The sequence below is a fragment of the Gekko japonicus genome, unplaced genomic scaffold, assembly GCF_001447785.1.
Source record: "Gekko japonicus isolate JY-2015 unplaced genomic scaffold, Gekko_japonicus_V1.1 scaffold246, whole genome shotgun sequence".
Taxonomy (NCBI): Eukaryota; Metazoa; Chordata; class Lepidosauria; order Squamata; family Gekkonidae; genus Gekko; species Gekko japonicus.
The window spans coordinates 380,242-393,262 of NW_015162482.1; the positions used below are offsets into that span (position 1 = coordinate 380,242).

A 13,021-nucleotide genomic window follows, 5' to 3' on the forward strand; every position below is an offset into this window, starting at 1 on the left:
AAAAGTTGCCAGAGGAAAGCTTGCAAGGCATTTATCTCTATTTCTCTACAGACCAGTAATAGCACAATGGTATTCAGCTTCAGCCTTCCCTGATGTTGTTTTTGGAATTGTTTTGTTTAAAGCCACTACAATAAAAGCCTTCCCCCTCACACAAGCCAAGCCCTTGCAGAACATCCCACAAGACCCTCCTTCAGTGTTTAACAATGGAAAGACATAGATCCAAGTGCAAGGATTTCATTCTTCCTTACAGAGGGTATCTAAAGCAGATTTGGCTTCACGACAGTGAACTAAAATTCTTCCTAAAATTTTAGGCAGGTTGTCAGGATGTTGCCATGCAAGTATGGCTGTAACTCTAAAGCAGCGGTTCTCAACCTGTGGGACGCGCCCCCTTTGGGGGTCGAACAACCCTTTCGCAGGGGTCGCCTAAGACCATCGGAAAACACAAATTTTCGATGGTCTTAGGATAGGGCTCCCAAGTCTCACCAAATCGCATCTCTTTGTTTTTGTGATTAATCACTATGCTTTAATTATGTTCAATTTGTAACAATGAAAATACATCCTGCATATCAGATATTTATATTACGATTCATAACAGTAGCAAAATTACAGTTATGAAGTAGCAACGAAAATAATTTTATGGTTGGGGGTCACCACAACATGAGGAACTGTATTAAAGGGTCGCGGCGTTAGGAAGGTTGAGAACCAATGCTCTAAAGGATGCTATCAAGACCTCTGCTTCTACTTCATTCATGTAGAAAGTACTTAATGATTCTCTTACACTATTGCTACTCCTCATTCCTTAAAGGTAAGTGCTGCAGCATCATACATTAGTTAATAACAGCATCTTCTTGATAAGTGACACCAGTACAAAAACACCATCTCTCTGATTTGTTGAAGTGCATCAAGCAATGAAGAGAGTATGGCATGGCTAATTTTAGGAGGAACCTGAGATTTCTGGGAATAAGATTTAAGATTCTGTCACTGTTCTAGCTCTTGCTATTCACAAAGAGGCAAAGAGGAAAGCAACTGACATTATAGAGAAATTACAGCTCAGAGCACAAGGAAGCAATTCACCTCACAGCTGGCCAGAAACTGGCCAATCCCTTCTAGCCCCTCCCCTAGCAGAGGGGGAATAATTAGAGTTTCAAAGGTCAAAGCTTCAGGTGAGAGGTCAGTTGATTTGCCCGCCTCTAGAAATAAAATTTTGCTGTGTCTCTATAAATATTTAAAAGAGCAGCAGGACTGGGGGGCAGGGAAGAGAACACATTTCTCTTTATTAACTCCTCACTGGCACACACTTCCAAGCTCTCTCCCCCTTTGTTTTGTTATTTTCCTGAATTTAAACAGGAGATTTTTCAAACCCACCCACAGAGGGCTCAGGGGCAAAAGGCCACTGGGGAGTAGAGGACACTGCAATTGGGAAGAACATGTGTTTGTATTTCTTTGTGAAGGGATGCACGCACACACACGCACACATGGTATCCCTTCTCCCCCCTCCTTATCCCACTTACATTGTGCATGCCTAACACAAATTTCCATCTTCCCCTTCCTGACCTATAGTTCTACTTGCATTTAGAGTGCAAGCGTCTACTGTTGAAAAGTGACTTCATGCTGAATTTGGGTGCTACACGGTCTTCCAGAGCTCTCACGCTGCAAGGCTTGGCCATCCCTTTCTTTCGCTCGTTTTCCCACACTTTCCACCACTCATTGTATGCCCGCTGCTTTTTCTATCTGCCTATTCAGCTCAAATTAGTCACGAGCGGCCCCCAGCTTAGAGAGGAAAAATAAATTAGGTAGTGTTTTAAACACAGTTTGATTAGAATGATTCCCCCCTCCCACCGAATAAGAGGGAATGAATACCTTTTAAAAGATAGTGTCCTAATAAAAGCCTTCCCCCACTACAGGAGTGGCACAAGGCAAGGGTAAGAAATCCTAACTAGCAGTTACCCCCTAGGAGCACAGACAATGGGTAAAGGTGCCCGGATAAGGAAAGCAAGTGGACAAAAGGATTTATGATCGTATCAGTACCTGAGCCAGAAAATACAATGGATTTGACAGAAGGAATATATCTGGAAAACATTTTTATTTTAAACATTTGAACAAGAACACTGTAGAGAAATATACGTTTTGCCCATTAACAGTAAGATTCCCCCAATCCAACCTTAAATCAATTGGTTTCATATCTTTCTGAGTATATACTTACCTTTCTCTTCCAGTACCAGCTACCTTAGACTGCAGCAATTATGCTGCTTCTGTCTACATGACCCTTTATAGCTCTCTTGACAAAGTTATTCTTGGCACTGGCAACAGGTAGTGACTAAATATAGTCCTTTGCTTGGGATATAACAGACCAACAGGTAGGGAGAAAAACAACAACATGTTCTTGTCAATCTCTATGTCTGTAAGTGTCAGTCAATGAAACAAAGAATCTCCTCATACTGACTTACAATAATTCATAATCAGCAGTTCTGCAGAATAACCAACATTAATTTAACTTTAACTGGTGTAATTACCCCTGGATAAAAATTAATCCTAAAAAAGAAAGAGTAGCTACACTATTCTTAAACAGATGGCAAGGCTGAGGTGTAGTTATATACGTTCTAGTAGGCTGCAGAACTCTTGGATCCTATCTACAAAAATGTCAAAAATTTGAGATACTCTAGAAAAGTTATTTTCTGATTTCTGATTATCTCAGTTGTCCAAATAAGATGCATTTTTCTAGCCTCTTTCTCGACAGTGATTTTCAGCTCCATTGACAATGCTCCTGTGAAATACAAAGCAAAGACAAGCTAAAATGAAAAACGCCACCAAAATATCAAGCTTCCTTTGCAGACCAAAGCCTATTTATTAAGTGAAGTAAAATTCTTCCAAATACCAAACAGTAAGATGGACTTCTAACATGGATAGGAATGTGAGGAACCATTGTCAAGGACTCCATATGTCCCTTAGACAAATTAAGGGTGCTCAGAATTACTTAATGTGGATCAGGTCATCTTAATCGTCCTTTCATAGTCAACCATCAAAGTGGTTAATGAGTAGTAAGAATGAATATTCAAGCATGCTTAAATATAGAACCAGGAGGCAGTCATTATCTGCAATAAATTAAACTGAAATAAAAGGACATGATTACATGTACATACATGTATTCACCCTGGGCCTTCGCTTCATGACTGCAAAACCAGACTATAAAAGAAAAATGTATGATGATAAAGGCACTGAAGACCGAGATTCTTCAAGGGTCTTTTTCACAGCCAGCTATATAGCAAGGACAAGATCAGATCCGCAACATCAGTTAAATTTTATTGTGAATATAGCTATTTACATAATTATTCAGCTGTAACTGAATTTCTCTTCATGATCTGTAGGAACCTGAGTAGCTCCTCAAACGCTTTAATGAATATTCCTTTTTATCTTTATACATATGGCCAGGGGTATGGATATATCTCCTGCCAACCTAGCAGTTCGAAAGCAAGAAATTGCAAGTAGATAAATAGGTACCCACTTCAGTCGGAAGGTAACAGCGTTCCGTGTGCCTTGGTGTTTAGTCATGTCGGCCACATGACCACGGAAACGTCTTCGGACAGTGCTGGCTCTTCGGCTTTGAAATGGAGATGAGCACCGCAACCCTAGAGTCGGACTCGACTGGCTTTTGAGCAAGGGAACCTTTACCTTTAATGGATATATATTTAAGAGAGAATAAGTTCTCCCAGTAGCTACTGTTCTGCCTCACCAGGGCTGAGTTCCATACCTGGTGCATCCATTTGCTCCCCTTCTTTGCTCCTTCCCCCTTTGGAGCAAACTTCATTAACAAAAAACACCATAATGTATAAAAGAAATCCTGTAACTGTATAAAATATGGTGAGGTGTTTAAAGTAAAATATCGTGTGGAGGATTATCTAAGTTCAAGCACAAGGCAGACATAGTCATTATTGGTATACTTAACAGTTCAGTTCCCTTTGTGACTTTATGTGCTCATCATCGGATTAAAGCACAAAAAGACACATCTGGTACCCTTGTCCATCAAAGAGGCAGGTACAAGTATTGCCTTGAAGAAGCAGTTTTATTATGAAACCAAGAACAAAAGGCAGTTCTGGTTTCAAAATACACTACAAAACATCTCAAGCAAGTAACTAAACCACCGACATTTGATAAGAGAAAACACATATAAAAATCAACATACAAAATAAAATCAGAATAAAGTTAAGAATATGCATTTTTAGAAGTTGGGGTGTTAAACTGATATCAGATGACCCCTGGATCTAGTGGCAAATTAGCGTATTGCTCTAAGATGGTATGAATAAAGCAGAGTATAACACTTTGGAATAGCTAATTAAATGCACACAGCTGAAATATACATAACATATAAAATTAAAAACACAGCTAATCATCATTCATAGCTGTGTTTAGCCTACTCCATATACAGAAACTGTGTGATAAACAAGGAAGAAATTTCAATCCTTACAGAAAACAGATTAGAGCCGAAACAGAACCAACTCAGACTAAAATCCAACCAATGACAGTCTAAAAACCAGGAGCAGCAAGAAAGCATACCTTTGGTATGCAGAAGATTTTAGAGGGTGAAATGTATCTGTAATATTAGCTAAACAGTGTTTGGTCTGGTGGTTGAAGGTGCCATCAAATTGCAGCAGACTTATTGCGACCCCTTAGAGTTTTTGAGGCAAGAGATGTTCAGAGGTGGTTTGCCATTGCCTAGCTCTACACAGCAACCATGGACCTCCTTGGTGGTCTCTCATCCAAATACTAACCAGGGTCAACCCTGCTTAGCTTTCAAGACCTGATAAGTTCAGATAGTATGAGCCATCCAGGTTCACGGCATGTGGTTGGTCTACATAAACTGACCAGGTTGAAGTTACATGTACCTAATACGTAATTCAAAAAGAATAGATTTCTGTTCTTCTGCCACCATCGTCATCTAAATCCTTAACATTTCCCTATTTAAGTCTATTTTGTTGAATTATGTATAACTTAAAGTCCCTTGTAGTAAATGAGATGCAACAATATGAGATGCTTACCCCAACTCACTATATTAAATATAAACAACAATAATGCAAATGTAAGCTTTAGCTTTTTCCAAATGGCACCAGAATCATGGAAGAAATAAGAAAAATATAATTTGAAAATTAAGCTAAGATGCTTAAAAGAAACTCTGAACAACATTTCATATTACAATAATTTATTCCATGGTTATCATTCTTATAGTGATCTCAAACTACTTCTTCGGAAAAAGGAAATTCTTTCATTTTATGGCAAGTAAAAATGAAAGACAAAAACTTCCTCAAGCCTTCTAAAATACCATTAGCAATAGCAATAAAGCACCTCTGGTCAGCCCTGGTTAGTATTTAGATGGGAGACTACCAAGAAATTCCAGGGTCACTAGACCACCTCTGTTAGTCTCTTGCCTTGAAAATCCTATGGGGCCACCATGAGTCAGCTATGACTTGATGGCATTTTACATACACACAAAGCATCTCTGACAGTCTGGCTATCACTGGTTACTAAATCCATTAGCTTTCTTCATCCTGGGCTGCTTTAAACTACAGCCATGCACAGTCATTAAATTAATCCCATTCTGTGGGCCAAAAATATCCTTTAGTATACAGACAGCTGCATAAGGTACAAAAAGCATGGCTTATAGTTTATCTGGTCACTATACAAGACCCTATGACAGACCTGAGATACTACTTCATAAGACCCAGTGTAAGTGAACTTGTGGCAGAACCCAAGAAAAGAAGTCCTTTGGTTTTGAACATAAAAACGGTGGAAGGGAGAAAGAAGAAGGCTAGTACTTAGCCATAGGCAATAGGAAAAATGAATTAAGAAATGAATGTGTAAGGAAAATTATAAGGATGGGTACAGGCTGTGCCTGATTTAAATACTGTTGGCTAACTTCAATTCGAGCTAATGATGCATCAGAAATCTTCATATTCATTCTACTTCCATACTCAGTGATTATTTTTTATTTTATGTAGTAGTTTCTACCTGTACAAAAGAGGAGAAATAAGTTGGAGATTTTTACACGCCTCTTTACACAGGCATACACTGAATACAAGTGGCTGATCAGAGAAGATGACAGAGAATTCAAACTGTTGCATACTCAAAAAGGACACCTTTATTCTATACTCCAAAACATGTTTCATGTACAAGTCCAAAGGGGAAGGGCACAATTGAACTGCTAATTTTAAAATGCAAAGCCAACATCTCTGTGAGGAAGAAACCTGTATTTCTTATTAGGTATGCAGAACAAGAATGCGTAAAAGACACACCCCAAACAGGTAAGCACTAAGACGAGGATCAGACGAGGCCAAAACGTTCTGCTCTTTTTCTTTTCTTTGCCTGCAAATAGGAATTAAAAGAAAGGTGAAATAAGACAAAAGGGAATGGCAAACTGTGAGCGTGTGTTTTAGCACATGGGAAGCTAGAGGATCTACAATGAGTGCCACACTGTTAGTTCAGGAAAGTATTTTTCATATCACATTTCACAAAGGTCACCACATCTGCAACTGGGCCTCCAACCAGAGTAAGAAATTAAATTGTAAAAGCTCAAGATATGGTGGCCTGGTGGTTGCTTCATCTTGCTGGGTTATACAAGAGCGCTATGCTAGGAACAATGACCACTTTAGAGGCCTGGAAAGCCTTCCAGGCAATGGGGAGGTGGGAAATGTAAAAGGCCAAAGGGTTAACACTCTTCTATTCATGGGGAAAGTGAGAGGGACACAGTCAAATGCATTAAATATACTCATGCGTCTCTGAGATATGCCTCTAAGTCAATACACCAGGGGCATATAAATCTTAATTTTTACCAGGATAAATAGCTTGGGGGGTAACAGAAGTCCTAATCAAGAATCTCCAGGGGAAAGGTGCCGTTCAGCATACACAATACGAGAAAAAGACCTTTTTGTTTCAGGCAGTCTCCAAGTGACCTAACGGAAAAGCATGGAATCCCTCAGACCAGAGCCCAAACACCCCCTTCACTCAAACTGAACAGGGGGATCATTCTACAGCTACTACTTCAGTTTGTAGAGCAGTGCTTGCACAACATCTGGCAAAAACAAAAAGCACCAGGCCATATCTGAACCCTATACAAGATGCTAAGAAAATAAACTTCCTGTCTGTACTACCCAGGATTCATTCAAGGAATGGGGTTCAGATACCCGAATATTGCTTCTCTTTCAGAGGAAACATCAACCCACAGCAAGAAATCCTCCTGTGTCAGGGACTATGGCTCAATACCAATCACAATAAGCATGCGTACACAAAGAACTAACGTGTTGGAAAACAAGGATCTAACTAAAATTAGTTTGTGATAAATTGTTCAGAATGATGAACCAGAAGACCCACAACGAGATAACCAGTTGGGTTGTAAAAGCTTACAAAAGCAGTAACTGATTGCTCAAAAAATTATTTACAAAAATGAGGAAAATACTCAATAAGAAGGAAAGCAATGTTAGATTCTAGTTCTACTGTTTTGTGATCCTTTCAAGTGCTAGCACTATTACAGTTCTAAGATGAAACTCATAGCAAATGTAAAGAAATGATTCGAGCTCAATAATACAGATTTTACAAATTTAAATCAAAGACAGTGAAAAACTATCACTCCTTCTCCCCTGCCAATAGTTTCAGTAAGGAGCTTTTTAGCTGCCTTGGAAGGAGATAGTAAGAACATAAGAACATAAGAGACGCCAATGTTGGATCAGGTCCTTTTATCCCATGATTTTTGAGCTTACTTAGGAGCCTTTGATGAGGAACTTTATCAAAAGCTTTCTGAAAGTCAAGGTAAACAATATCTATTGGATCCCCCTTGTCCACATGTTTGTTCACCCCCTCAAAGAACATTAACAGGTTAGTGAGACAAGATCTTCCCTTAAAGAACCCATGCTGAGTCTGCCTCAATAGGTTTTGTTCATCTATGTGCCTACTAATTCTTTCCTTAATAATGGTTTCCACCAATTTACCCGGTATCGACGTCAGACTGACTGGCCTGTAATTTCCCGGATCTCCTCTGGAACCCTTTTTAAAGATGGGAGTGACATTTGCTACCTTCCAGTCCTCAGGAATGGAGGCAGATTTTAAGGAAAGATTACATATTTTTGTCAGGAGATCCACAAGTTCACATTTGAGTTCTTTCAGAACTCTCGGATGTATGCCATCTGGGCCTGGTGATTTATCAGTTTTTGAGTTCTCTATCAGTTTTAGGACCTCCTCTCTCGTCAGCAGGGCTGGCTCACCCACTAGGCGAACTAGGCATTCGCCTCGAGCGCCGGGCCATGGATGGGGCAGCTGGCCCTGGATGGGGCGCGGAACTGTGCCCCCCCGCCAAAAGCCCATGCGCCATTGCTCCCAGCCACGTCGCATGGGGGGGGCGAAAGGGGAGTGCAAGGTGAGCGCCGCCAGTTCAGGGAGCCACTGCTCTTCCCTGCTCTGCCATCGAGGCAGCTGCGTCCCCAGCCAGCCAGCCCCACGTCCCCCGCCCCTGAGCACCGCCAGCTGCCGCAGCAGCTTCCTCGGTGGCAATGGCACCTCTCAGACTGGCCTGTGAGGAACTGCCACGAAGCTGGGCACTGCTGCTGGAGCTGGAGACCCTGTGCCATGAGGAGCACCCCCCACCGCGCTGGCCCCAGCTCTACCAGCAAGAGGCGCGCAGCCTGCAGGTGCTGCTGTAGGCTGAGCGGGGCGAGCAGGCGTGCCTAGAGGCTGAGCACGACCACCTGCGCCAGACCTGCAGGCCGCGGACAGCTGCACGAGTGCTGCACCCAGGACGCTGAGAAGACGCTGCACCATGGCCGAGGAATGGTACCGCTCCAAGATCGCCTTGGTGGCCCAGCTGGCTGGCTGCAACCAGGAAGCTGTGTGTACCGGCTCCAGCTGCCAGCCCACTCGGCTGAGATTGAGGCCCTCTGCGGCGGCGGCGACTTGCTGCACAGGCAGCTGAAGAGCCTCGACGAGGAGCAGAGCGCCCAGGTGACCTGTTTCCAGGTAAGAGGGGTGCAGGGGACCCAGTGGGGAGGCTGCAAAGTCAGGGCAACAGCTCGCTCCCCGCTTCCCTGCAGGATGGGCCTTTTGGGGCAGCTGAGAATAGCCGATGGCCCGTTGCCGGTGTCTTCAGGCCTTCCTTTTCGACCCTCCTTATTCCCCACACCCCACTTGGACTTCAGCTGACCCTTTTGCCCCACAGCATGCACCCCTCTGCTTGCCTGGGGACTTTGAGGGAGCCCCAAGAGGTGGCCAGCTGGGAGATCTCCAGGCCCCACCTGGAGGTTGGCATCTGCGCTGAGGGGCACCACAGGGCAGCCTCGCCTAGGGCACAAAAACAATTTGAGCTGGCCCTGCTCGTCACCTCAATCTGACTCAGGTCTTTCAACACCCCTCCCGAAATCAGCGGTTCTGGAGTGGGCAAGCACTTCTCATCTTCCACAGTGAAGACAGAGGCAAAAAAGGCATTTAGCTTCTCAGCCATTTCCCTATCATCCTTCAGTACTCCTTTTACCCCTTGGTCATCCAAGGGCCCCACTGCCTCCCTGGCTGGTTTCCTGCTTCTAATGTATTTGAAGAAAGTTTTATTGTTGGTTTTTACGTTTTTTGTCATATGCTCCTTATATTCCCTTTTTGCCTGCCTGACCACAGACTTGCATTTTATTTGCCATAGCCTGTGTTCCGTTTTATCAGCCTCACTGTGACTAGCTTTCCACTGCTTAAAGGAATACTTTTTACCTTTTACAGCTTCCATTACTTTGTTTGTTAACCATGCAGGCTTTTTCCTATACCTGTTTGTGCCTTTCCTAACCTGCGGAATATTTTTTTTTGCGCTTCTAGGATCGTTGTTTTAAATAGTTTCCAAGCTTCCCCAATGGTTTTGACCCTTTCTACTTTTCCTTTCAGTTTCCTCCCCACATGTCCTCTCATATCAGAGAAATTACCCCTTTTAAAGTTAAAAGGGGTTGTGTGAGTCTTTTTGGCCAATTCCCTATTTATATAAATGTTGAACTCAACAACATTATGATCACTGTTCCCAAGCGGTGCAATCACTTTTACATCTCTCACTAGGTCTTGAGTGTTACTTAGGACCAAATCAAGTAAACCATACATCCAGAGTAACATTACCTACTTCTTCTACACTCTCTCACCCACCCATCCAAATTAATGGAAAGAAAGCTGTGTTTGCTGACCCAGATTCAAATTAGTTCAGCCATGAAGCTAACTTGTAGGTCTACTCTACTCATGAGGATAGGACATAAATCCCACATGATAAAAATTAAGACAGTGATAAAATATAAATAAATAACTAGCACTGAGGCAACAGTGACCTGATATATCGCCTTTGGAGACAAAAAGCAGCAATTTTCATTGTCATCATAGATGGAATATCTGTATGGCCACCGAGGCCCATTTAGGGACCCAGAAGGTGAGCGAAGTCACAGGGTAGGGGACGAGAAGTGCAGAAAAGAGAGACAGTACCATCTTGTGGAGTGCTTGGCATTCTTAACAATTTGTGGAAAACATTCCTAACTGCTACTCAGACCATTATAAAAACAGAATATCCCCCATCTTTACCTCTGTGTCCTCTGTGGTTCCTGCCCCGGCTGAGCTTGTTACAATACCAAATCTCTCCTTTCTCTTTTTGAGCTTCTCATCATCTTCAGTCTATTAAAAAAGATGGGGAAAAAAAATTCAGTTGTTTGTGAGATCCATTTAATTGCTGATTCACTTTCTTTCTTTGCTCTCTCCACGTCTTACAATGTCATTTAGCGGAAGTCCGTTTTACAAGACTGCATAGGTAGTTAGCTCTCAGAACCAGATGCTTACCTAAATAATAAACTGCTATCAACTTCCAGAGAGACTATACATCTATTAAGTCTGTGATGTAAAGCAAGCCAGATCTCTCTATTTTATTTTCCTATGTTCAGAGTTGCCCAAAGGCTGTGCCTTCTTTGGTATTCTCCTGATATGTAATGCATGTGTACATTACATATCTCATACATACATAATTACATATTCATATACAACTGATTTTTATCTGCCTGTTTCTGCTATAGTCTCTTTAACTGGCCCTGCTTATAATGGATTTTATGCTGGTGATATTTATGTCTTGGTGAATTATAGTTGTATCTGGTTTTTACTACAGCTTCAACTAGTTTTAAATCGCTTTAACTGTTTTTATTGCTGCTTTTTGATTAAATTTTAAGTTTATTTTTTATTGTTCTATCATGCAGTTGTTCTAAGCTGGTTACATCAAACAGTTATCTGGAGAGGTGGCTAAAAGTAATGTACCTACCTACCTATATAGCCCCACAAATTATTTTTGTCAAGAAACACTTTTCTCCAGTCACTTTAAACACTTGACGACTACTTCTTCCTTTTCTCTCCCCTGCTGCTCCTCACTTCACTCCTGTTGTTGTGGCACGTCTTGGCCATTAAAAGCTGGGAATGACATCTGGCTCTTTCTACCTGGAGAAACACTATGATGTCTGCATGTGTGCATTCCTTTTCTCTCTTTTTCCCCAAGAGTTACAGAACCTGTCATCCTTTAGAGCAAATACGAAAGAGAAGACAGAGTGCAAACATTTTGACATCACTGTGCTGTATCTTTCTTGGACACAAGAAGCAGCACTATCTCTCCTGATTTAAAGGACCACAACAGACACATGAAGCATTATACCTGTATCTGTAGTGGGGTATGGGAGGGTGCAGCTTGCCTGACTCAAATGCTACACACACCAGATGAATGACAAATTACATGGTTGATTTATAACAGGCAACTTACTATAAACGCTTTATGGGTCAAAACTAGCACTTTAAATTTTGCCTATAAGCCAGTAAGATGCTGAGTACTGTTCAACGTCACCACCCAACCTAGGATCACCAAATATCCACTGCAATGATCAATACCACCTTGACACCATTGCTTTAAAAGAGAAAGCTAACAATTTCCTCACTCTAAAACAACGCCTGAAGTTGAATGCAACAGACCAACCCTAATAGGTAGAAATACAATATAGAAATAAATTCATGTTCTTGCATTTGCAGTCATGCTGGCTCAGACTAAACAAAATGTAAAATATCTATACATACATATAATAGCTAACAGAGAAAATCAAAACAAAGTCATGCAAATACCCTGGACTGGATTAAACATTACCAATCCCTTCAGGTGGAACCCCTCCATGCATTTTGCAATGCTGTCCACAGGTTTCAGGGGACTCCTAAGAAGAATTCTGAATATAGTGTGTGTGTGTGGGGGGAGTTGTATTGGTTGGGAAGAACGGGCAAAGCTTCCTCCCAGAAGTGCACTTCCACAATAGAAAATGGGTACTGGATCTAACTTTCTGTGTCCAGTACCATGTACAAAAGAAGTGTACAAGAAACCAAGCAGTTGGTGTGAATTGTTCCATCTTAATTAAGAGTATGCTTAACTCTGCACGGGTTGTCAGAACTCATAAGTATAAAGAGGCAGAGCATTATTACTTTGGTACAGTGTAAAGGATTAGAATGCAGAACAGGGCTAGGAGACCCAGGTTCAAATTCCACTCTGCCATAAAGTTCACTGGGTAAACTTTGGTTATTCACTATCCCTCAGCCTAACCTAGCTTCTAGAGTTGTTGAGAGTGACATAAAATATGACATATTTACATTCTAGTCTATAATCAATATGCTGATGACACCCAGCTCTATCTGATGTTGGGCGACCAGTCGGACTCCGGTCCCGATGACCTAGCACGGGCGTTGCAAGCCGTGGCTGGTTGGCTCAGACTGAGTCGGTTGAAACTAAACCTGGCAAAGATGGAGGTCCTTGGCCTGTGTCGGACCGGTCGAGAGTTGGGGCATCCTCTTCCGACCTTCGGTGGGGTACCATTGGTGCCCATACAGGAGGTTAGGAGTCTGGGTGTGCTCCTGGATTCCTCCTTAACGATGGAGGCCCAGGTGGCGGCCACTGCTAAGTCAGCCTTTTACCACCTGCGGCTGGCGCGGCAGTTGGTTCCCTTCCTTGACTGTGAGGACCTGGCCA

At 42.2% G+C, this 13,021-nt stretch overlaps 1 protein-coding gene across 5 annotated transcripts in view; it reads right to left on the bottom strand.

Annotated features, from left to right (window-relative positions):
* Positions 1 to 13,021, bottom strand: part of SARNP (SAP domain containing ribonucleoprotein) — a 145,047-nt gene that overhangs the window by 55,789 nt on the left and 76,237 nt on the right. For 2 of the 5 annotated variants that reach the window (XR_001482353.1, XR_001482354.1), the window contains exons 10-12: positions 10,570 to 10,659; positions 6,285 to 6,354; positions 2,204 to 2,764 (exon numbers count right to left, since the gene is read on the bottom strand). Coding sequence is in view for 3 of the 5 variants with exons in the window: in XM_015405908.1 (XP_015261394.1) it covers positions 6,313 to 6,354; positions 10,570 to 10,659 (132 nt within the window). In the remaining 2 variants the exon portion in view is untranslated. Of the gene's footprint in view, positions 1 to 2,121; positions 2,765 to 4,728; positions 6,355 to 10,569; positions 10,660 to 13,021 lie in introns of those variants that run through there. The other 3 variants (XM_015405909.1, XM_015405907.1, XM_015405908.1) reach the window with 2 other exon arrangements.